This window comes from Electrophorus electricus, chromosome 14 (genome assembly GCF_041902795.1).
Source record: "Electrophorus electricus isolate QZ-2024a chromosome 14, ASM4190279v1, whole genome shotgun sequence".
Classification (NCBI taxonomy): Eukaryota; Metazoa; Chordata; class Actinopteri; order Gymnotiformes; family Gymnotidae; genus Electrophorus; species Electrophorus electricus.
This window is the reverse complement of record NC_137510.1, coordinates 20,876,516-20,898,005: the sequence shown is the minus strand read 5'-3', so window position 1 is coordinate 20,898,005 and position 21,490 is coordinate 20,876,516. Positions and strand designations below refer to the sequence as shown.

Below are 21,490 nucleotides of genomic sequence, written 5' to 3'. Positions count from 1 at the left end.
TGACTTGATATAAACCATTGTAGTGTCACTGGTGTTTTTCCTTTTTTGGAGACTAAATTCTACCAGCTGCACTTTGATATATTTGTCAAATTATTTTAAAGGCTGTACTTTGTTCTAACATTCCTGGAAATATGGCACTGAATTACTTCTTTTGCCCAACAAAGCAAATGTACAATGACTTTCTTTTGCCTTTTTTTATTGAGACTCATATTGTTCTTTTATGTGTGGAAATGTGTGCTGCTGTGGAGGTGACGGGCTGGTTTACACTTTAAAATGTTATATTTTGATTATTTGTGCAATGTTGAATACAAAACGGTTTAATTCAAAACTAGGAAGTTGCATGTTTTTTTTTAACCAAAAGAAGGAAATGTATCACTGATTTTTCATTTGTTTATTTTTTAAACAAATATTTTTGTATTAAAGGATTTAACTGGAAAGGGTCACTAGATGGCAATGCTGTTTTGTTAAAACCTGAAAGAAGACGCTTACGTCTCCACTGGCAGGATTTAATGTACTGCATATTCAAAAAGAGAAGTTGAAGTTCTTTCTAATATTCATAACGTAGACGTCCAGGTAATAGAGATGCTATTTCTCTCCTAAACTGCCGTCTCTGTTTCAAGTGTTTCCATCCGGTACCCAAAAACTCGAAAGCACCATACACCATCAGACACAAAACGTTATCCTCTTCAGCCAAGACCTCAGGAGTTTGGGTGTTTCCTGAAGACTGCAAACATGCTTCTACCTTCATACCTGCTCAAGCGCAACAGGGATCTGTGCGCTCTGTGTGAAACTGGAATGTGGACGGAGCACTCCCGCAGTTCAGGAATACCGCTATTTCTATAGGCGAATCCCTGGGAGTGTAGAACGATGTCCGTATGAAAAGCGTAACGCATGAGTCAAAATATAAATCACCCAAAGGTATGTTCATCTGTATTTATTCTTTTGTTAGGCTTTTTTTGGTCAACCAAGAGGAATGAGAACTGCCGCTCTGTCGATTTTTGCGGTGCGGCGGTGTTTCAGTTTGTATTTTAAGGTGCTCTGTCTGATTTGTATCTGAATGTGACGGTTAATTGTGTAAAGCAGCCTAGCATTTGCAATACGAACGCTCTTTTACATTGTTTACTGGACACATTGAGATTGTGTGTGTGTGTATATATTAGTGTATATATATATATATATATATATTAATTAGTATATTAGTTGATGATTAATCATAGTGCCATTATAGGTAGCCTATACTTTTGAGTGTGTCGGTTAACCCCCCCGCGATTTACATACTCCCGTGTTTTCCTCAAGTCCCGAGAAGCGATTTTATGTTCTTACAACACATGAGTTGAGTTTAGATTAGGAACTCCCCATAACAAAGTAATTCTATGCCTCCCGTCTTTGGTCAGTAGTGGTATATTTGACTGCATTAGAGCAAGCCAGCTTGAAAGCTTTCATTAAACCATCTCCTGTTATATAACCTTTTAGGCGATTTGTTGTGAGTATTTGTAGTTTTGAAGGAATCTGCGGCCTCAACATGACCGACGTGGAAGTAATAAAACCTATGAAATCACCCATGTGAGCAACAGGTTTATGGGATCTTACGTAGAAGAGATTCTGCGCTGAGCGCCAATGGCAGAACATTTAGCCTCTGGGTTACTGGAAGCATGCGTCGTTGTTGGAATCTCAAACGACAAACTAAAAGAGGTATATGAGGTAAGACGAGTTTGGCAATCAGCCAAAACTTCATTTAATATTTTCAGCAGCCACATGGTAAGCACTGCAATGTATATAATTGCTCTTGCTTGTCATTCTTCCTTCGGTAAAGACGGAAGTTTAGGCTGCATTTAGAATAACCATGAACCAAGAAAAATATAGCCACAGGATTCAACTGACGGTTCAAGCACGTATAAGTCCTTGATAAGTCCTAAGAATCGGTTCAGAACCTACTAGATCTAGTATCACTGTACATTCTAGTTCACTGGTTCTGTCTTTACCAGTACTGGTCAAATCTGAAGCAACTGTTCACGGAGAAGTATTTTGCATGTTATTGAAGCATAGATTTAATGCTGGCTTCCCATAATTGCACAAGGCTATAAAGCTTCATTTAAATTGACAGCATTCATGTGTAACAGCTGCTTAAGAATATAAGAGAATTTAGGGGTGAGCTGAAATGACAGTAGCATAGTCTTTTAATTCCCAACTGTATGAGATAGTTTGGCTTATCTAGCTTTATGTACATTATGTACATCTTGCAAACACGAAAACTGCTGGATTTCTAAAGGTTTAAAAGCTGATGGTGCATTGCAGTGCCCTGTGCAGGTCAGTCAGGGTCAAAAGTGAAAAGCTTCACAAGAATGTAATGTCTAGAATGTCTAAAGTTTTATGTTGATATGAATCACTGTTGCTGACTTCTGTGTAGGCAAGTTTAAGTTATTTTAAAGGTGCTTGTGGGAGTGTCTATGCAGTTTTAGGCTGAACAAATTGTGAAAGGTTTGTAAACACTTAAATGTATTTAAAAGCCTTAACCATGCAGAAGACAAGAATAGTTTGTGTTTATACTTTCAAGTAGCATGTTGCTAAAGCAATGGGTTACATGTCGAGAAATTATTTGTTTTTAGTGACATGACAGTGGCATTGTCTTAATTTCCAAACGTATGAGAGAGTTTTGCTTATTACTAATGTTATTTCATTGTTATTGGTAGAAAAAAAAATTAACCCCTGTAGCGCACATTCTGCTTTATATATATGATCTATTTCTAGTCAAATAGTCAAAATACAATCTCTACTATAGCTTCAATAGCTTCCAAGACCCAGTTTTTTTCTAAAATTAAATTGAGTTTGAGAGACCATTCCATTGGATTACAATAGACAGCTGACCTTAAACGAGCTCTGCAAGATCATATCATACCACATCATCTTATTAGAACTGGGTTAAACCTGACTCTAGGTCAGCCCACAGTGATTTAACAGTGATGTACAACTCTTTTTTTTTTTTCTTTTCTTGCCCCCCGACTGAGTTTGCTCAGTCTCAGCAGCAGGAAACCAGCATCCCTCCACCTCAGTTTGACCCAGAGATCTTACAGGTCCACTCACCCCCGTTTGTGACGAAGGAGAGCCTCCGTGAGCCTGGCCTCGGAGGCTTCGGCCGGGGACAGTGCCGGCGCTCTTTCATCAAGAAGACGAGCGACAGATCCATGGTGGTTCCTGGGAGCACGACGGCCAGCGAGCAACCCAAGGAGGACGTGTCCGTGCCCAAACATCTGGACCTTGTGGCCCTGCCACAGCTCTGCTTTCCTGGTAAAGCCGGACCCTCACCTAATTCACACAAAACAGCGGATGTCTCCATGGCTTTGATCGTCCAGTTAAGACAGCTTCAAAAACTATGCAGCCTTCCAGACACAACGAATCCAGAGCAACTGGTGAACGTGCACTGTAGGCCTTAACACGAAACCTAGAACTTAACAAAAAAACCCTATCGGAACTGGCCAGACTAGTGCCAAAGCAATTACAGGCTTGGAGTACCAATTGCGACTGCAGTTTGCAGCGTTTTTTTTTTTTTTTTGATTGGTGCATTATGACAGCAGATTCCTGTGGATATTTTAATTAGCACTTTCTCTTATACCAGGAGGCCTTCAGGTATCCAAGGAGCAGAGAGACGATCATTTCCACTTTTTGGTGTTCACTGATGTCTTTGGGAACCAGACGCATGGTGTGGTTGTTCAGTATTACAGACTCATACAGGTTCGACACTTTAGCAGCTCTAATGCTACATCTACAGGGTTCAGCATTCTAAGCTACAGAATATTTCTTTGTGAGTTGTGAGAAAAAAGGGGCAGTGATAGCTGAGTGGTCAAGGTACTTGACTTATAATTGGAAGGTTGCTGGTTCAAGCCCCACCACTGCCAAGTTGCCACCGTGGGGTTCCTGAGCAAGGCCCTTAACCCTCAATTGCTCAAGCTGTACTCAATCATAATTGTAAGTTGCTTTGGATAAAAGTGTCAGCTAAATGCCATAAATTTGAATTTATTTTATTGGGACATTTGGAACAGCAACAAGGGATGCAGGTGGCACTTGGATGTGGAAAACACCAGTCATTTTTTTGTGCATTGGTTTACATATGAGCATATTGAAGATTTGACAGAATTGACACACATTTAATTAATTATTTTTATTTTTTTTATATATATAATTTTTTAAATCAGCTTTTCCAGGAAGGGATGCAGTGCCGGAATGGACATGGGTCCAAAGCTCCCCGACTTCACATACCCTACAGTGTGTGTGTTATATCCAAACAGCCCTACTACACTGCCCTAAAGGATTGCCTGTCATGGTAAGGGTCAGGATCTTGAGTTGGCCACTGGGGATTTTCTTTGGCCATCTTATTAAACACAGGTATAGCAGAATAACAAAGTCCAGACTGAAGGAGGTGCTTTGCTGGAGATGTAAAACCGAATAAACCAGTGACAGAGTCACGGAAAGAGATTTATGTTATTTAATTACTGTTTTGTCCATGGGCTTCCAGTATGCAGCTTTGCAAGGTGTGATTCGCCTTGGAGTGGGAAAAGATCTCCAACAGTAGAGAGCCACGGCGCAAACCTAGATTTTAATACGTGGCTGTGCTATTCTTGTTTTGCTTGTTCTGTTTTCCTCTGTAGCCTCCTGGGGCAGCTAAAAACCTGCCGCATGGCAGACTTTGACGAGAGAGTAAAGGAGTTTGCAGCCAAGCTGTCTCTGGTGCCCGTCCCGCCCCCCGGACCGCTGCACGTGGTGGGTTCAGCTTAGTTCTTATACCTGCCAGATTTCATTCCACATAAAACATCATATTCAGGGAGCACAACGCAATCTGGCCACATTTCCATGCATTTATATGTCTGCTATACATAGATACACAATTTTATTAGCATTTAAATTGTGCTAATGAGATCATTTGAGGTAAATTAGGAAGACATTCAAAACATAAAATCTTAAGTGTTTAAATTTTTTTTTCCTTTGCTTAAAATTCATGAGTTTTGACTGAGATTTTTTTTGGTTTCCTGGCAGATGTTCACCTTGCGACCCCTGACAATAGTGCTTCCGTCCAGAGAGGATAAAGATCACCCTGTTGTAGACCTGGACCTGCACCTCCCATTCCTGTGTTTCAGACCCAGAACACTGCTGCAGGTTCCCCATATACACACGCACCACTGCATCCAGTATCCTGGTTTTAACTGGTTTAACTGTTTATAGAGGCCTACTTGTTCCTACCTGGCCTACACATATAAAAGATTCTACCCAAAAAAAAAAAAAAAAAAAAAACTCTTTAAATTTGTCTCATTGGGTGTGCCATTTTAAGAGCTAATGCATTTCCCTTGGTACCCAGATAATGACCAGCATCCTGACTGAGCAGCGGCTGGTGTTCTTCTCGTCAGACTGGGCCCGGCTGACCCTGGTGGCCGAGTGCTTCATGCTGTACATCCGACCCCTGCGCTGGCACCACCCACTGGTCCCCGTCCTGTCCCGCCAGATGCTGGACTTCCTCATGGCACCCACCGCGTTCCTCATGGGCTGCCATCTTAGCCACTACAAAGAGGTTGCAGAGGTAAGATCTCCTGAATGTGATGGGTTTATACCAGAAGATTAGATAAGATTAGATAAGTGCACTTATCTAGAGTGGTTAATGTACTGGGCTTGTAATCGGAAGGTTGCCAGTTCAAACCCCACAACTTCCAGGTTGCCACTGTCGGGCCCCTGAGCAAGGCCCTTGGCCTTCAAATGCTCAAGTTGTGTTCAGTCAGAATTGTAAGTCTGTCTGGATAAAAGTGTCAGTCAAGCACTGTAAGTGAAAATGCTTAGCAAAGTGTGCTTCGACAGTTGCCTTGCTGGTAGCTGGGGACGACGACTTTTTTCAGACGGCCATACTGACAGAATGAGGAACAAGTCAAATCTCATTCAGTTTCAAATGACTGTCCCCTGACAGCATATGTACATAGAGATTTCTCTCTTTTTGGGCTTAATGCTGGATAAATGGTCATTTTACTCTTGCTGTTAATATAAATTCTTTTCTATGAATCAGGAGACGGATGACCTGATTTTGATCAATATTGACGAAGGGACAATCTCCTCAGACTCTGCCAACATACCGGAAGCTCCCTGTTCTGCTACTCAATGTTTTAAGAGACGGTAAAAATAATTTCAGGGGGAGAATACCCTCACATTCTCCTACTGCACTGCACCGTAAAAAAAACACATGTAGGCTCTGTAGGTAACAAACGTCTCAGAGTACGGATGTCACTGTCAGGCCCAGTGAGAACAAGTGAGCATCAAACCACCCAAGTGAAATGTGCTACCTCTAGCATATACTGACAGCAGAACACAACTACTGTGTGTGTGTGTTGTGAGCAGGAGCAGAAGCCTTCAGCTACATTATGATGTGCATACGGTGCACCAGGGCACATGCGTGGACATTAATGACCTGCGTGTAAAAAGGAGAAAGTGGCAGCAGAGCATCAACTGGGAAATACAGAAAGTCACCCTGGAGTTCCTCGTCAATGTCTTTAGGTGAGTTAGTACTTCTTGAGAAGAAATGAGCTCGTTTTCAACAGATCCTGCAGTTTAATTATGATTAAATCTGTTTATTAATTGGACGCTTCTTTTCTTAGGGATGTCAGCGATCACCTCAATTATGAGCACAGGGTTTTTAATACCGAAGAGTTTCTTAAGACCAGAGAATCTCAGGACCAACCATTCTACAAAAAGGTAACACTGGTTTTTAATGAAATCTCTGGTCTGTAACAGTCAGGCGGACTAATGGCCATTTCTGCATGACAGGTTTTGGAGACCTACGTTTTTCACTCTTTCCTGAAAGAGCGTCTGTGCAGAAAGACAGATGCATTCACACGAATGGAGCTAGACACTCGAACAGAAGCCCAGAAGTAAGCAGACCTGTCTCAGGATACTTGCCTACCAAGCACGCTACGAAAGAACACTTCACAAGTCCAAACATAAGTGCCTGGGGATGTGGAGTTTGACAGTTGTTTTTGTGGTGCTATTTAAGTTGCTTTTTAAGTGGAAAAGCTCGAGTTATCTCCCTGGAGATTCCCCACCACAATAACAACAGCAGCAATAACAACAAAAAAACTAAAATGCCAACCATATGTAATAAAGTTTTGTGTTACAGGATAAAAGCTGGGGTTGAGATCCTTCGGAGGCCCACCATGCAGGAGCTGGCGTGGAAACACAGCTGCCCGGAAACACGCCTCAGTAAGCGGCTGGGCGCGAGCTTACCCAACCTGGGTGAGGAGAACCAGGGGAGCAGCCCCAGAAAAGCCTCATTCACCAGGACCACGTCTGACAGCTGTAAGAAACTGCTACTCTCCTTCACAGGCCAAACGGATATGTTAACGTCTATAAACGACGTTATAAATATTCATATGTTAATTAGCAATTGCTTCCTTAAGATTTAACTAAGTACTTGCTTCTGTATGAACTTTTATATTATAATGTATATATCTATTGAGTATTCTGATTTGATCCTTATTTATCTGTATTTAGAAATGAATTACTATTCGCCATTTCTTAGAACAAAGGGTTAGGGTTAGTTCTGATACATAAATAATAAAGGTGGGAGGAATTTGTATTACATTAATGCAATTCAGATTCCTTTTATTTGTTGTAGTGCTGTATTGTCATTTATTGAGTTTGTAATGTTATAATATTTCAAAGTCACTATATTCACAGGGCAATCTGAGAGGTTATACATATAATCTACTTTGACCATATATCTCTGTCTACCCAAAGTCTATTACTTCTGCCTGCTGTTCCTTGTATCATCAGCTCTAAACATCCCAGCCAAGCCAGTGAGGATTTTTAAGTTGCCTGACTTCCCTCCGCCTTTGGTGTACCATTATGTGCACCACTACTACACTGAGGTGACCCACCAGCTAAAAAAAGCTATGGCCTCCCTGCCTAGTGGCGATTCTGGTCTGTTGGCCAGATACTACTACCTCCGTGGCCTCATCAACACCTTGAACTCCAAGCACTTGGAGGCCCTCAGCGACTTCCAGAACCTCTACAAAACAGACATCGAGCTGTTCCCCGGGGAGCTGGTGCAAACGCTGGTGGACTCTCTGCAGAAGGAGGAGAAGGCAGAGGCGGAGAGGCGTCCAGAGCTCAGACGCCTCCTGTGCAGGCCGAAGAGCGATGAGAAGACCGAGGCGGGGCCGGAGGAGCACGTGAGGAAGTTCACGATGCCCAAAGGCCCCTTGCGCTCAGATGAGTTTGTGAAGGTCGTTCAGGAGTGCGGCATTGTTAGAGACGTGGCAACCATCCACAGGTTGTTCGAAGCTCTCACTGATGGTATGATTCCTTCATGTTCCTCTCATGTGCACTTTGTATTACATCAAATTTTAACAAAATGTGATTATATTGGCAAACTGGCACTCATTGTTTTGCTGTTTTACCGTTATGACCTAGTAGATGATCTCTCGTGTAAAGCAACACATTTGATTGAGTCTGTAAACTTGATAATTGCTTATGGTTTATGATAACACTGATTTATTCATTGTCTTCTTATACGAAACAAATGCTCATATAATATGCCCTCGCTGTTTCCTGCATTATGAACCTACAACATCTTTGCAGACAATATCCAGATGATTTCTCCTCACTTCAAGCGAGTGTCTAGTGTCATACAATTCTTGAATTTGATTACACTTTTTAGAGTCTGCAGTGAGTGAGATGAAAGCAGCACAGTGTTGTACTACACAGCAGAGGCAAGCACTTGCCCTCAGTCTGGCCTGACTGGGCCAGGCTGTAGTGTGTTCCCTGGGGTTTGGTCAGGCTTGCTTGAAAAGTGGGGATGCGACTTATGTCTGCTGCAACTGCGTTCAAATGATTTTGTAAGATTTTCTGCGGTCATGTTGTAGATTTCAGTTCAAGGCTGTATGAGAAAAATGTCTTCAGTTTTGCACAGAGGTCATAGGAGTGGTGCAGGTATGATGGCAGAGAGGGATGCCGCGAGAAAGAGACGGGGGGACAGATGGAGAGGAGGAGAGAGAGAAAGACTGAGGTGGAGAGCGAAACAGAGAGACTTAGAGTGGGAAAGAGAGAGAGAGAAAGAGACAGACAGGAGGAGGAAAAAGACAGAGTTGGAAAGAGGAGAGAGAAAGACTGTTATGGAATGCATCCACATGTTTCTACTTGTTCCTTAAGATGTTGAAACTCTTGATTCCTTGCTAATGTGTCTCTCATAGCAACGCAGTGGTTAGCAACACTTTGGGCTTGTTTGTTTACTTATTTACTGATGAACTCACTTGGATCATTTTTAAAAAGTGCTATTACGTTCTCAGTATTTCTTTGCTCTCTTCACTGGCTTCTGTCTACTGTATCCCTTAAACCTGATCTTAGCACTTCCATAAGCCCCAAAGCATGTCTGTGAGCCACCTTAGACGAGACAGGCTGCCAGGTGCCAATGAACATGACGTCGATTTGCAGCAACAATGCGAAAAAAAGGATAATGTAAAGCCTCGCTGTCATTCTTCAGGTCCACAGAAGGTGGTAGATCCAGAGCTGTTTCGAGTGTTTTATACGTTTTGGAAGGAGACAGAGGCTGAGGCTCAAGACGTTCACCTGCCTTCTGAAGTCATCGACCATCTGGATAACGATGAGTGTGTGTACAAGCTCTCCAGCTCTGTCAGGACGAATCACGGTGTGGGAAAGATTGCAATGACGCAGAAGAGGCTCTTCCTACTGACAGACGGGAGGCCAGGATATGTTGAAATCACCAAATTCAGAGACATCGAGGTTTGTGCTTTCATACTGGTGATGCATCATTTCAACATGACATTTGGTAGTAGATTTAATATTTTATTCATCATTTTCTTATCGAAGATTATGAATTCTTGCTAGTTTTAAACTGTTGCTAAGAATTTGGATTTTGATTATAAAAATGTTAATATTGCTACAATAGATTAAGAAGGAATGTTTGATAGTGATGGATCTGCAGTTAAAAGCCAGACTGCTCCTGAGATCATGGAGTCTGATTCTTGAGTCTGATGGTGGAGTCTGATAGTTGCTGGTCTTTCTGAAGGACATAAAGATCTCTGCCTCGCCCATCCTCTTGCTGCGGGTTCCCTCCCTCAAGATCAAGAGCACCCTGAGAAAGGAGGTTTTTGAGGCTAATCTGAAGACTGAGTGTGACCTCTGGAGTTTAATGGCCAAGGAGATGTGGGCAGGCAGGAGAATGGCCGATGACCATAAGGTAGACTCATCCATGTGTCTCTTTGAGTTGTTTATACTTTTAATTGGAGTTATAACCTCATTTTGATGGCTGTCTTCTATCGTTTTATACATAGCTTTGGTGAGTTATTTACTATCAACTGGCGAGAGATTTTTAAATGATTTTTTTCCCCCTGCGTTTTCCTCTGAAAGCATTCGAGATGGGTGGGACTAACGTTGGCGTGCGCGGCGTCAGGTCTGCCAAAGTACCACTCAGAGTTAGCGGAATGTTGCGTGTCGGACAGGGCGCATATTCCACTCTGCTCGTTCCGCTGCTCATGTGTTCCTTTTCAGTAGAGAATAGTCCAAAACCAGGTGGATAAATGAACCCGGGGGTCGATCGCACACACAGCACTGTACAATATAACATTTTGCTCGCATTTGTGATTTAAATATATTCGGCTTGGAGATACATATTAAATATTAAATCATGCACATCCTCTACATTGCTTTATTGAAATTTGCTAAAAGACTGAAACCGCTCTCCCATATGAAAGCAGGCTCTCACATAGAAATATAATGGTTTTCCTGCGTATAATTCAGCCTCTTGGCGCCTGAGGAAACGGTGCTCGATGGTCCAAAAGTTTTACAGTGGTCTGTTTTCCAGCGAGAGAGGGTCTTGTTCAGAGTCAGACGGCTCAAATGTGTTGCTAATCCCGCCTGCTGTCACCAACACTAACTGGTTTACAGTGAGACCTCGCTGTCAATCATTTAAGCAACCTGACACACCCTACAGTTCTGCAGCTTGGTGTTTTTGGGAGAATTTAACTATTAAATTGTATTTGTGTATTTCTTTAAAATACCATTTCTAAATCCTTATTACAATGATTTTAACCATGTGAAAACTAGTTGAAATATTGTTTTTAAATATTATCTCTGTCTATACTGTAGTTTAGAAACAGTCACGTTCCCTTTACTTAGGAAAAAAATTCCCTTTAGGAAAAAATCAGGGGAAACCTGTTGACTCAGCACACGCTTCTACTGGAAACCTAGGGGAAGATACTCTGGGCTTCCTCCACAACCCCCCAGGCTTCCATTTTAAGCGTGCTTTGAGTAAACTGTTTTCTTTTTCAGAACCAGAATCACTTTATTCCGCCAAGTATGTGTATACACATACAAGGAATTTGTCTTGGTGAGTGCCCACATGTATGAGTGTAACCCACTAAAACAACTAGACAGCACATATACTGCAACAGTATTTAACTATAACAGAAAAAAGGAAACATTTAGATAAACAGGATATAGAATAAGGAATAAGTAAATCATAAAAATAAAAACAGAGTTACAAAAACTAAGAATATCTGTACATGTCATATGTATGTTAAATCAGAAAATGTATTTTATATATATATATATATATATATATATATATATATATATATATATAATATAGTACAGCAAGATGCTTTAAAAATGACTATTAATGATACAGAAACCCATACATACAGATGTGATGGATTTGGTTAAATAGTGCTGAAATATTTCTTAAAGATTGTCATGTTGTGTAATATTGTGTAACACCGTTTTTGGGTTTTTTGGGACATTTTTTTTTCATGCTAGAAGTTGAGCTTTAAACCCATATTGTTACCAAAACCACTACTGATTAAAACATCACAAACCTACACAGCAACGTTAACCATATGAGCCAGTTCCATGTCTTATACCGGAGATGTGTGGACGCATTCCATTGTCACAGTGGAGATGTGCAAACATTAAAAAAGAGAAAGGACGTGTCCGTCAACATCCAGGGCTTGCGGCGGTATCCCGTTTGTCATTTTCCACTGTAAAGGCATGACATGACTCAGCCCTGCTTCTTCATCTGCACAAAATGATCTGAAAATTACCCAGCAGCTTATATTTGAACTTTTTCAACTGTTTTTAATGTAATCTAAACATTATTATGTAAATTTAAACACTGTTCCTAATCACAAATTACAGACTTTCAAGGCACTACAGTTGTTTCTCAATAAACAATAGTTATTTCTGTTCTAATAACAGTCCAGGGTCATAGGACCAATACGTAACATACGGGAATACATCATAAACTAAATGAAAGAACACAATGGGATTACCCAGCATCTTATATTTGAACTTTTTCAACTGTTTTTAATGTAATCTAAACATTATTATGTAAATTTAAACACTGTTCCTAATCACAAATTACAGACTTTCAAGGCACTACAGTTGTTTCTCAATAAACAATAGTTATTTCTGTTCTAATAACAGTCCAGGGTCATAGGACCAATACGTAACATACGGGAATACATCATAAACTAAATGAAAGAACACAATGGGATTACCCAGCAGTTTATATTTGAACTTTTTCAACTGTTTTTAATGTAATCTAAACATTATTATGTAAATTTAAACACTGTTCCTAATCACAAATTACAGACTTTCAAGGCACTACAGTTGTTTCTCAATAAACAATAGTTATTTCTGTTCTAATAACAGTCCAGGGTCATAGGACCAATACGTAACATACGGGAATACATCATAAACTAAATGAAAGAACACAATGGGAAGGGGAAGCAGGCTATAACAAACACAAGCCACGATAAGAGCACTTAACAGGCAGAGAGAACACGAGGGCTAGAACACACAGTGGCTACGATTAACACAATGACCAGCAATGCCACCGGGGAACAAGGCAGGGTCTAAGTATTCTAATAAGAATGACCAAGACACCGGTGATGGGCAGAGAAAACGAAACGCAGCAGCAAAACAAACGCACGTGACAGGGAAACCATGAATGACCACGAAGACGCTAGGGAGTGGCCGGCCAGAAACAAAAACAGGACTAAGACGAGACACCGAACTCAGACAAGGGAACAGTCACCAGGGGAAACAGGAGCGGACAGAACCACAAGAACCAGGAACAGAACACCGAACAGAAGACTGAGGACGACAATAGGGCCGGGAGGGCGGATAAGGAGACAGAAGATACCAAACAACTACGGATGAAAGGATGAGGAAAACAAAAATGCAATACAGACCAGGATAGGGACAGGAAGAAAAACGGACAGGGTAACCGGAACAGGAGACACAGGAACAGGCACAGGGACAGACACCACAACAGGCAAAAACAATGCGGCAGCAGGAGCGGACAACCGAGGAAACATGGGAGGACCGCAGGGAAGGAGACACAAGGAACCACGGGGTGGAGGCGTCCTTCTCGCTGGGAACAGGAACCGGCAGGGTGGTTTGCGGGACAGCCACCGGTACAGGTGGGGTGACCCTGGAGGAACACAGACACAGGACCCACTCATCAGCTCCCAGGGCTCACGCGAGCTATAGGTAGCTCGCAGTTGCACTTGAGAGCACACCGAGCACAATACCAAGGATTATCCGACAAGACGCCCGGAGTCGTACCAGAGTCTCACGCTCTCGCTGTGTCCTGCGGTTCGTGAAGGGCATATCCGTAATCAGAGTCATAGTCACGGTCCAGGGTCAATGAACCAACGCAGAGTGTCTGGGAGTGCATAGTAAACAAAGGAGACAAAACACTTGATAACAGAATAGGGAAACAGGCTACAATAAGGAACACAAACAAAACAAACAGGCTAAAAAACACAGGCATAGCAAACACGACAGAGCTTAGTACCTCCAAATACAGAGAACAGAGGCATGGAAAAAAAAAAGATGCTAGGGAACACAAAGACCAACAAACGAACAGGGCAAAACAGTGGGTTTAAATACACAGGGCAATGAGGACTAACAATGCACAGGTGATACAAATGAGGTGAAAACCAAAATAATGTTTGAAACAAGAATGTAGAAAATGAACCAATGAGATGAGACAGGGACACCAGGAGGGGCTCACCGTGACACACAACAGGACAAACTGCTACAAAAATGATATGTAGTAAAATGCCCATGGTCCTATTGCTAGGATTTTGTCCTGAAGTCTTGAAATGCTGAGAGTGCGCTTCTTCCAGGATCCGCAGCACGTGCACCAGGCCCTGACTAACGTCCTGCTCATGGACGCTGTGGTGGGCTGTCTGCAGTCGCCCAAGGCCGCGCTGGCCGCCTCCACCCTGGCCTACTACGATAAGATGAAGAGGGAGGGTACGTGTAAATCTAAGTGTCCCATCGCTGTGTGAGAATACGGTTGACTTTGTGTGACCTTGGAAAGAGCTCATGGCTTCAGGAGAAAACAAATGAAGCTTCCTTTGAGCCACTGCGGTGCCTTCAGAGCCTTTTGTCTCTGCAGTTTGGTGTTACTTTTATTTTTGTCTGTCATTTTTCTGGCCCACAGCATAAAATAGTCAAAGAAATATCACGTTTGTTTTCTGCTGTTCAAACTTGCGGAATTATTGTTCTTCACTGTAGTGGCAAACTGTATGTGGCCTTTGATAAATCTCTGCTTTTTCTGTAGTGCCTGTAACCGTGCCTAAATCTACAGTGGAGACCCTGAAACACAGGATAAATCCGTCTCTGTGCATGGTCACTCCACAGGCCGTGGATGTCCTGCTGTACACCCCAGGTTGGATTGCTTTGTTTCATCCTAAAGGAGCTAATTAATGCACCTTAACTGTCTTCTTTCACAATGGTTTCAAGCTTTTCTCATGTATCTGTTTTATGATCTGGGTAGTGTTTCCGTTGATCTTGGTGTTTTTTTTCCATAAATGGAAAATAATAGGAAAGACAAAATGATCTTTGCAGAATTAAATCTGCATTAGCACCCTAGAAGACCATGTTAGCACTATTAAAAGATTATAATTGGCATGCTTGTTCTTTGACACACACACCAGGACAGTATAGTCACTTTTCCTGTGTCTTCTAGCAGGGTTTGGATGCATTTGCATTTCCTTAGAATCACATGATTTTATTACAGTCAATAATGTTGAATGGGCCAGTTAACATTACTTAGACAGCTAAGCAGGAACCAGACGACCAGTGGAGAGGACTGACCTCAACGCTTCGCGCTAAACACGCTGGGAAGCATTTCAACAGCCTACAGTTATCCCTGTTAAATCCAAACCACGCCTGGAAACCCTTACAGTGGTAACTCGGTGGTTAAGGTACTTAACTTGTAATCGAAAGGTTACCAGTTCAAGCCCCACCACTGGCAAGTTGCCACTGTTGGGCCCCTGAGCAAGGCCCTTAACCCTGAAGTTGTATTCAGTCATAATTGTAAGTCTCTTTGGCTAAAAGCATCAGCTAAATGCCTTAAAAATATTTATGCCTTGTAGCTGGTTGCTTGGGTTAAGTTTGCTGTTACACAAAAGCTCTTGTTACACTTTATGCTGAAATCTAAGCAGCATGATTGTAGGAAAACAGTGAAGGCAATCCAGCCTTATTTTAGCAGAACATGCATCCGTTGTGTGTGTGCCTCCACTGCTAGGCCAGCTGACCTTCTCCGACGGTGACCAGGCCGAGACTCCAAAGCTTTGGTGTGGTCTTAGCAGCGGTACGGTTGTGGTGTTCGACGCTGCTACGTGGTCCATGCAACACAACTGCATCCAAGTGGGAACTAAGCAACTGGTGAGACAACTCAGAACTGCAGCAACATGACAACTTGATGACTTATATCAGGTGTAAAAATATCAGGTCAAAGGTTAGCAGAGTTTCGCTGTAATTCTGTAGACAAATTTTAAAAGATGGCCTCAGCCAGCAAGCAGTATGGGTAAAGACGGCAGAGTACATCACAAATAAAAATACACTTAACAATGCACTCAGACATGTGCTGAGGAACAAAATGGAACAAATTGTTCTTTCTTCACAGAAAGATTTAGGTACAAATAAAAATTTTATTGATTGAAAACACTCAGAAAAGTAGAAATCATTATATTTTGTCTGAATATATGTAACAGAACTTTGTTGAACAATTTGTACAACTGTACAACATATTTCTACGCGTGTTAAAATCTTTGTTATAGCTGCTAGCTTTGTTGCTGTGACAAGTTCTGACTAGTTTGTTGTAATGTTTCCTTATATATCAAACATTTATATGAATAACAGAAATTTGATCACCTTCCCTACTACTTTAAAAAGCTTCTACAGTGCCACCGAGTGGCCGAGAGTCAAAGGGCCGCAGTCTTTCTTGCTGTGATCTTTTCAGAACGTCTTTGTGGGTTCCTTAAAGTGAAGGTCCTGTTATAAAACTGAGCAGAACAGGATTTCACGTGGATGCGTGTTTTTGCATTTTTAATCTTTGTGCTCAGAATTGCATGCTGGGATTAGACCAGGAGCAGGTGTGGATCGGCTCTCAGGACTCTGTGATTTACATCATCAACACCCGCAGCATGTCGTGCCACAAGCAGCTGACCGAGCACCGGGCTGAGGTCACGGCCTTTGCCCTGGAGGAGAGAAGCCTCAGACCTAGGTGGCCCACACACTGGCTGCATTTGTTTCCATGGCCCTGCCTGTCCTAACATGGTTCTGCAGGGTCACTTCTAATGCTCAATTAAACTTTAGTGCACTTAAAGATGGGGCTTATTAGCTTTGCGTGCATGTTCAGTACAAGAGAGCAATTATTAACCAAACCAAAAAACAGACCTTTTTGTCCTGCTTGGTTATGATGGAGTTCAAAGTGCATGCGTGCTGGAAATTACAATATTCATTACATCTCACTTACTTTCTTTTGGCATCAGTCTTCACAATACTTTCAATCAATTACTTCACAGTAAATTTTGGCCATTGTATTCTTTGTAGTGTCTAATTGGAAACACACACAGATAGATAGAGAGAGAGAGAGAGAGATAGATAGATGGAGATTAAGTGTTGGTAGTTTTGACTTTTGACTGCGGTTGTATTTCATTTCCTTCTTTATCATTATGATCTCAGCTCATTCTTAACCAACACAAAGGAGGACCTATTAAAAAAAAAAAAAAAAACACTTTGCAGGGAAATACATCTTGCACTTAGACAAACGTTCACATTCAAAATCATGCTGAACTCAAATGCACTGTTAGATATTTTGCCCAAGCACATTGGTAGGCCTTATTCACTTGGACATGTCACATGGTACAGAAGAAACAGGCTGCAAGCCTCGTCTGCCTTCAGCAGGCGGCAGTGTCGGATACAGTTTTTATAGTAACAGCAGAAGTTCAGCTTTAAGTATGAGCTGATGTTGATGTTTAAACTGGTGTCCCTGTTTGTTTGTTTGTTTGTTTGTTTGTCCCTAGCCACACTCAGCTGTACTCCTGTAGTGCTGATGGATCTGTCATTGTTTGGGATGTTCTCACTCTGAAGGTGAAGAAACAGTTTCATTTGGATTGTGAAGGACTGAAGTTCATTGAGCTTTACAATGGAACATTATGGTGTGGTAAGACAACACATGCAAACAGTGGTTTAAGTAAGTGGTTATCACAAAGAACATTATTTCAAGTCAGTATACAGTTCTTTTTAAGCCAGAAACCCAACAATTATAACACAAACCATCCTTTCTGATGACAATTTACCTACAAATAATTTCTCCACAGCTTTCCCAAATCCAATAGGAAACATAAGGCTTCTGTACTGTGTGTTAGGTGGTAAGGACTGCATGGTGGAGCTGAGGAAACACGGCGTGATCCAGCGTAAGATCTCCCTCCCTGGGGCTGCAGTGAGCACAGCCTCTACATTCAGCAGCTTCTTGCTCTTAGCAGAGGTTCGTGGGATCTGTACAGAACAGCTGCTCTGCTTCCCCCCCCAAACCATGACTAAGTTTTATGACCAGAGCACCCAGCGATGGGAATGAGCGGAAATGGCTCCTAAACTGGTTAAATGGAGCTTTAAGCAGTTGTCCAATGATCCAAGCTAAAGCCTTGTTAATTTAGGACAGAACATTTTTATTGCATCTCATCTGAATCATTCGACTTGCAATGGTACTTTGAAATGGTGCTTTCCACCCTGTGCAGTTTTGCTGTTTTTGGCTTAACCAATTTGTGCCCTGAAATTCTTAAAAAGAATGTCTTTGGATTTTTTTCAGGGACCTTGAGAGCCCATGTGCTATGTGTAAAAAGGGCTTCATTCAGTTATTACTTCATTAATAATTCAGTTATTAAAATGTATAATTTGGTAAAACTAAATTTGTCTGGCTTGCCATTTGACCAGTTTTATTGACTCGGCAAGAAGCAGATACAAAAAGAATACACACTTTAGTAACTGTAATAACACATCATTCTGATAAGGCACTCCACAGCCATGGTTTAGTCTCAAATACTCCGTGCTTCAGTGGCTAAGGGCCCGTATAAAAGGACTCGAGGTTACTGGTTTGGTGGCCCCAGGCACAGGTATGGGTATGGGTATGATCCCAGCAGGTGAGGACTCTAACAGTTCTGTCTGTATGCCCTTCAGCAGTGAACCTAGACCCCAGTATATCAACCACCAGTGCAGGCCTTACACACAAGCCTGGGGAGAGAAAAAGCCTTAGCAAAGTTTACGATGGTTCAGATTGTTTCAGATCTCTCCCATCCTTGCAGAGAGGAGAGCTTTGGATCAGCTCGGCCGATTCAGGGGAGCTGTGGGTGCGGCCTTTAACGGGTGAGGCTGGGCCGTGTGACAGGGTCACACTCCCCGGATGTTCAGGCGTCACCTGCATGATCAGGGTCAAGAACCAGGTACGTGTCCGCGAAGAGGCCGGCACGGCTGTCGCAGCAGCACAATGTCTCCACAATGCCTCCATCACGGTGGCTTGTCCCCCTCTCCCCGGCTCTCTGTAGGTCTGGGTGGGCGGCCATGCCGGGGGTCCCGGGCCAAGCGGCTACGGCGGGAAGATCTTCGTGTTGGACTCGGAGAGGCGGAGCTCGCAGAAGGAACTGCAGGCTCACGCGGACAGCGTCCGGGCTCTCTGCTCCGCCGAAGACCGCTACGTACTTAGCGGCTCTGCTAAGCGCGATGGCAAAATAGCCATCTGGAAAGTAGAGTAGTGAGGGAGGCCTTGCATTTAGACATTTAACAACATTTAACCATAGTTTCCGGCTGAGGAGTCAGAAGCATGTTTATAACTGTAATAGTTTCAGAAATGAGAAACAAAGGTGGGCTAATCGCTAAAGTAATGCAGGGTGATGGGAAAATGTAATCTCACACGGGTAACAGCTTTCTGAAGACATAGAATTATATAGAATATTCATATAGAATGTGAAAATTGTAGATTTCTGTAACAAGGACATTTAGTCAGCAAATCAAGTTAAACATCTCCACTCTGTGCTGATAATGATATCTAAATACTTGGTAAAAAATAAACAATTTGCATTGAACTTCAGATGTTGTCAATTTTGTCGCCACAGTCTCAAACGGGCAGGTTCACAGATTCAACTCCACAAAACCCAAACCAATATGAATTTCATCAGCCACCAAAACACCAGCTCTGATGTTCCCATGCATGACATACTGCAGTGGGTTTGAAACAAATTAAGCATTCACCTGTGCTCTGTTGTTGCAGAGGGAACTGTTGCTCTATGAATAAAGCTTTAATGATCCTTGAAAAGTGATGGATACGATCAACATGACGGGACAGTGTGGACCTGGATCGGCACCCTGATTCATTATGAATGCGGCTTGCATGGCCTTCACCCAGGCTCAGGGCACTGATTGGCTTGGCTTGCTGCTGGCCATGGGAGGATGCGGTGCCACACTGGGAGCTGTAGACCAGCACGTTAACACTGGACAATGCAGATACAGAGCCATGCTGTCATCCTGTTGAATCTCAGGATATTCTGGATTTGAGAGTTGGTGTACAAGGAGCACAAATGAATGATTACTGAGTAATGGATTTTTTCCCCAACATTTGTTAAAAATCTTTAAAAATATATATATATATTTGTAGAATCTTTTTGCCTTATAGGTGGCTTGAATTAATCTTTTCAAATGTCAGTGAATATCAGTTAGCATTTAATATCTCTCTCTCTCTCTCTCTCTCTCTCTCTCTCTCTCTCTCTGTGTATGGACAAAATGACCCATACTTTTTTATATAAAAGTATGGCTCATTTTGTCCATACACACGTATATCGAAAGTGTGTGTGTATGTATGTATGTGTGTGTGTGTGTGTGTGTGTGTGTATATATATATATATATATATATATGGATAATTTTCGTTTTCATTATTTTTTTTAAACAAATAAACATTAATTAGCAGATCAACTTAATTATCGGGGAATGATGGGTTTACGAATATTATCATTTGTTAAAGTGCTTTTGTTTTACCCACATATATTAGTTTTATTCTACTCGTATACGTGGGTAAACAAATGAGGCGTTCCCGTGAAAGGATAATCGCCGTGCAGGTCGCACCGTCTACTGTTGCCCGGTAATGTCACACGGTGCTGGCCGGTCTGAGCGGTGCTGGGCCGGTTTACCATGCGTCAGCCATATTGGACCCATCCTTCTAGGATGCGGTGGTGTTTTGGTGGTGGGAACAGAAGAGGGAGTATTCCGGCTGTGGACACCAGAAACTCAGACCCCCGCGGAGCTTTTAAAGGAGCCAAGGCACAGAGCTAACGGGATCCACACACTAACGAAATATTCCGCAGCGACGGCGTTTCTGCAGAGACTAATGCTTCTGGAATAACTGATGAAAACGATGCGGTAAGAGTGGAGTAATATCTCTGGAATATATATATATATGTATATATATATCTTCTCTGAGAAAGCATTAAGTTGCAGTGCTGGTAGCCTGCTAGCTAGTGTTGGAGACACAAGCCTCTAGGTTAGTAGCTAAGCTATGCTAGCCAGCACAGAAAGGAGCCTTGCCTGCTCCGGCCGCCTGCTTGCTGGCTGGATAAAAGCACAACAGGCTCAGCGCGCAGCATTCCGGCTTTGGTGATCGTGTTTTAAACGGAGGAGGTCGTGGTTCAGGATTAAAGCAAATTCTCAGCCACTCACCGGGGGGGAGGGGGTGTTTCAATCAGAAAATGCTCAGACCCATCATTTGTGTCAAATAACTAGCTAGCTTACCACCTAAAATATAGATATAGAATCTAGCAAGGTTGGTATCTATAGAGGTTTGGTACAGCTACGTCATTCTTTAAGGTCGCAGACGCGGCGCGTGGAGCTCGGTGTATTGTCAGAAGGTGCAGTGGGCAAACCTCTGGACCACTTAAGGTATAGGCAGTGCAGTGGGCAAACCTCTGGACCACTGAAGGTATAGGCAGTGCAGTGGGTGGACCACTGAAGGTATAGGCAGTGCAGTGGGTGGACCACTGGACCACTGAAGGTATAGGCAGTGCAGTGGGTGGACCACTGGACCACTGAAGGTATAGGCAGTGCAGTGGGCAAACCACTGGACCACTGAAGGTATAGGCAGTGCAGTGGGCAAACCAC

General features: G+C 42.5%; 2 protein-coding genes across 18 annotated transcripts in view; both read left to right on the top strand.

Moving 5' to 3' along the window:
* Positions 1–594: 594 nt before the first annotated feature.
* On the top strand, positions 595–19,432 carry dennd3b (DENN/MADD domain containing 3b). 5 transcript variants are annotated; one of them, XM_035530664.2, is made up of 24 exons: positions 595–918; positions 1,575–1,701; positions 3,015–3,285; positions 3,614–3,729; positions 4,191–4,318; positions 4,644–4,755; positions 5,029–5,148; positions 5,348–5,566; positions 6,041–6,147; positions 6,370–6,525; positions 6,627–6,723; positions 6,796–6,899; positions 7,145–7,323; positions 7,801–8,322; positions 9,509–9,768; positions 10,055–10,225; positions 14,181–14,310; positions 14,621–14,728; positions 15,590–15,729; positions 16,410–16,570; positions 17,373–17,512; positions 17,718–17,836; positions 18,651–18,788; positions 18,891–19,432. In XM_035530664.2, exons 2-24 carry the CDS (start codon positions 1,618–1,620, stop codon positions 19,095–19,097), a joined length of 3,789 nt encoding a protein of 1,262 aa, XP_035386557.1. In that variant the 5' UTR covers positions 595–918; positions 1,575–1,617; the 3' UTR covers positions 19,098–19,432. The 5 variants fall into 5 exon arrangements, 4 of the variants coding, with proteins under 4 accessions (XP_035386557.1, XP_081552197.1, XP_081552199.1 ...); XM_081696071.1 differs by lacking the exon at positions 1,575–1,701; XR_014116870.1 differs by lacking the exons at positions 18,651–18,788; positions 18,891–19,432 and having other exon boundaries at positions 17,383–17,512.
* Positions 19,433–20,472: 1,040 nt separating this feature from the next.
* ptk2ab (protein tyrosine kinase 2ab) overlaps positions 20,473–21,490 on the top strand; it is a 56,908-nt gene continuing 55,890 nt past the window's right edge. For 3 of the 13 annotated variants that reach the window (XM_081695970.1, XM_081695971.1, XM_081695969.1), the window contains exon 1: positions 20,490–20,755. In XM_081695970.1, the coding sequence (XP_081552096.1) occupies positions 20,742–20,755 (14 nt within the window). In that variant the 5' untranslated portion in view covers positions 20,490–20,741. Of the gene's footprint in view, positions 20,756–21,490 lie in introns of all 13 variants that reach the window. The other 10 variants (XM_081695977.1, XM_081695973.1, XM_035530443.2 and 7 more) reach the window with 6 other exon arrangements.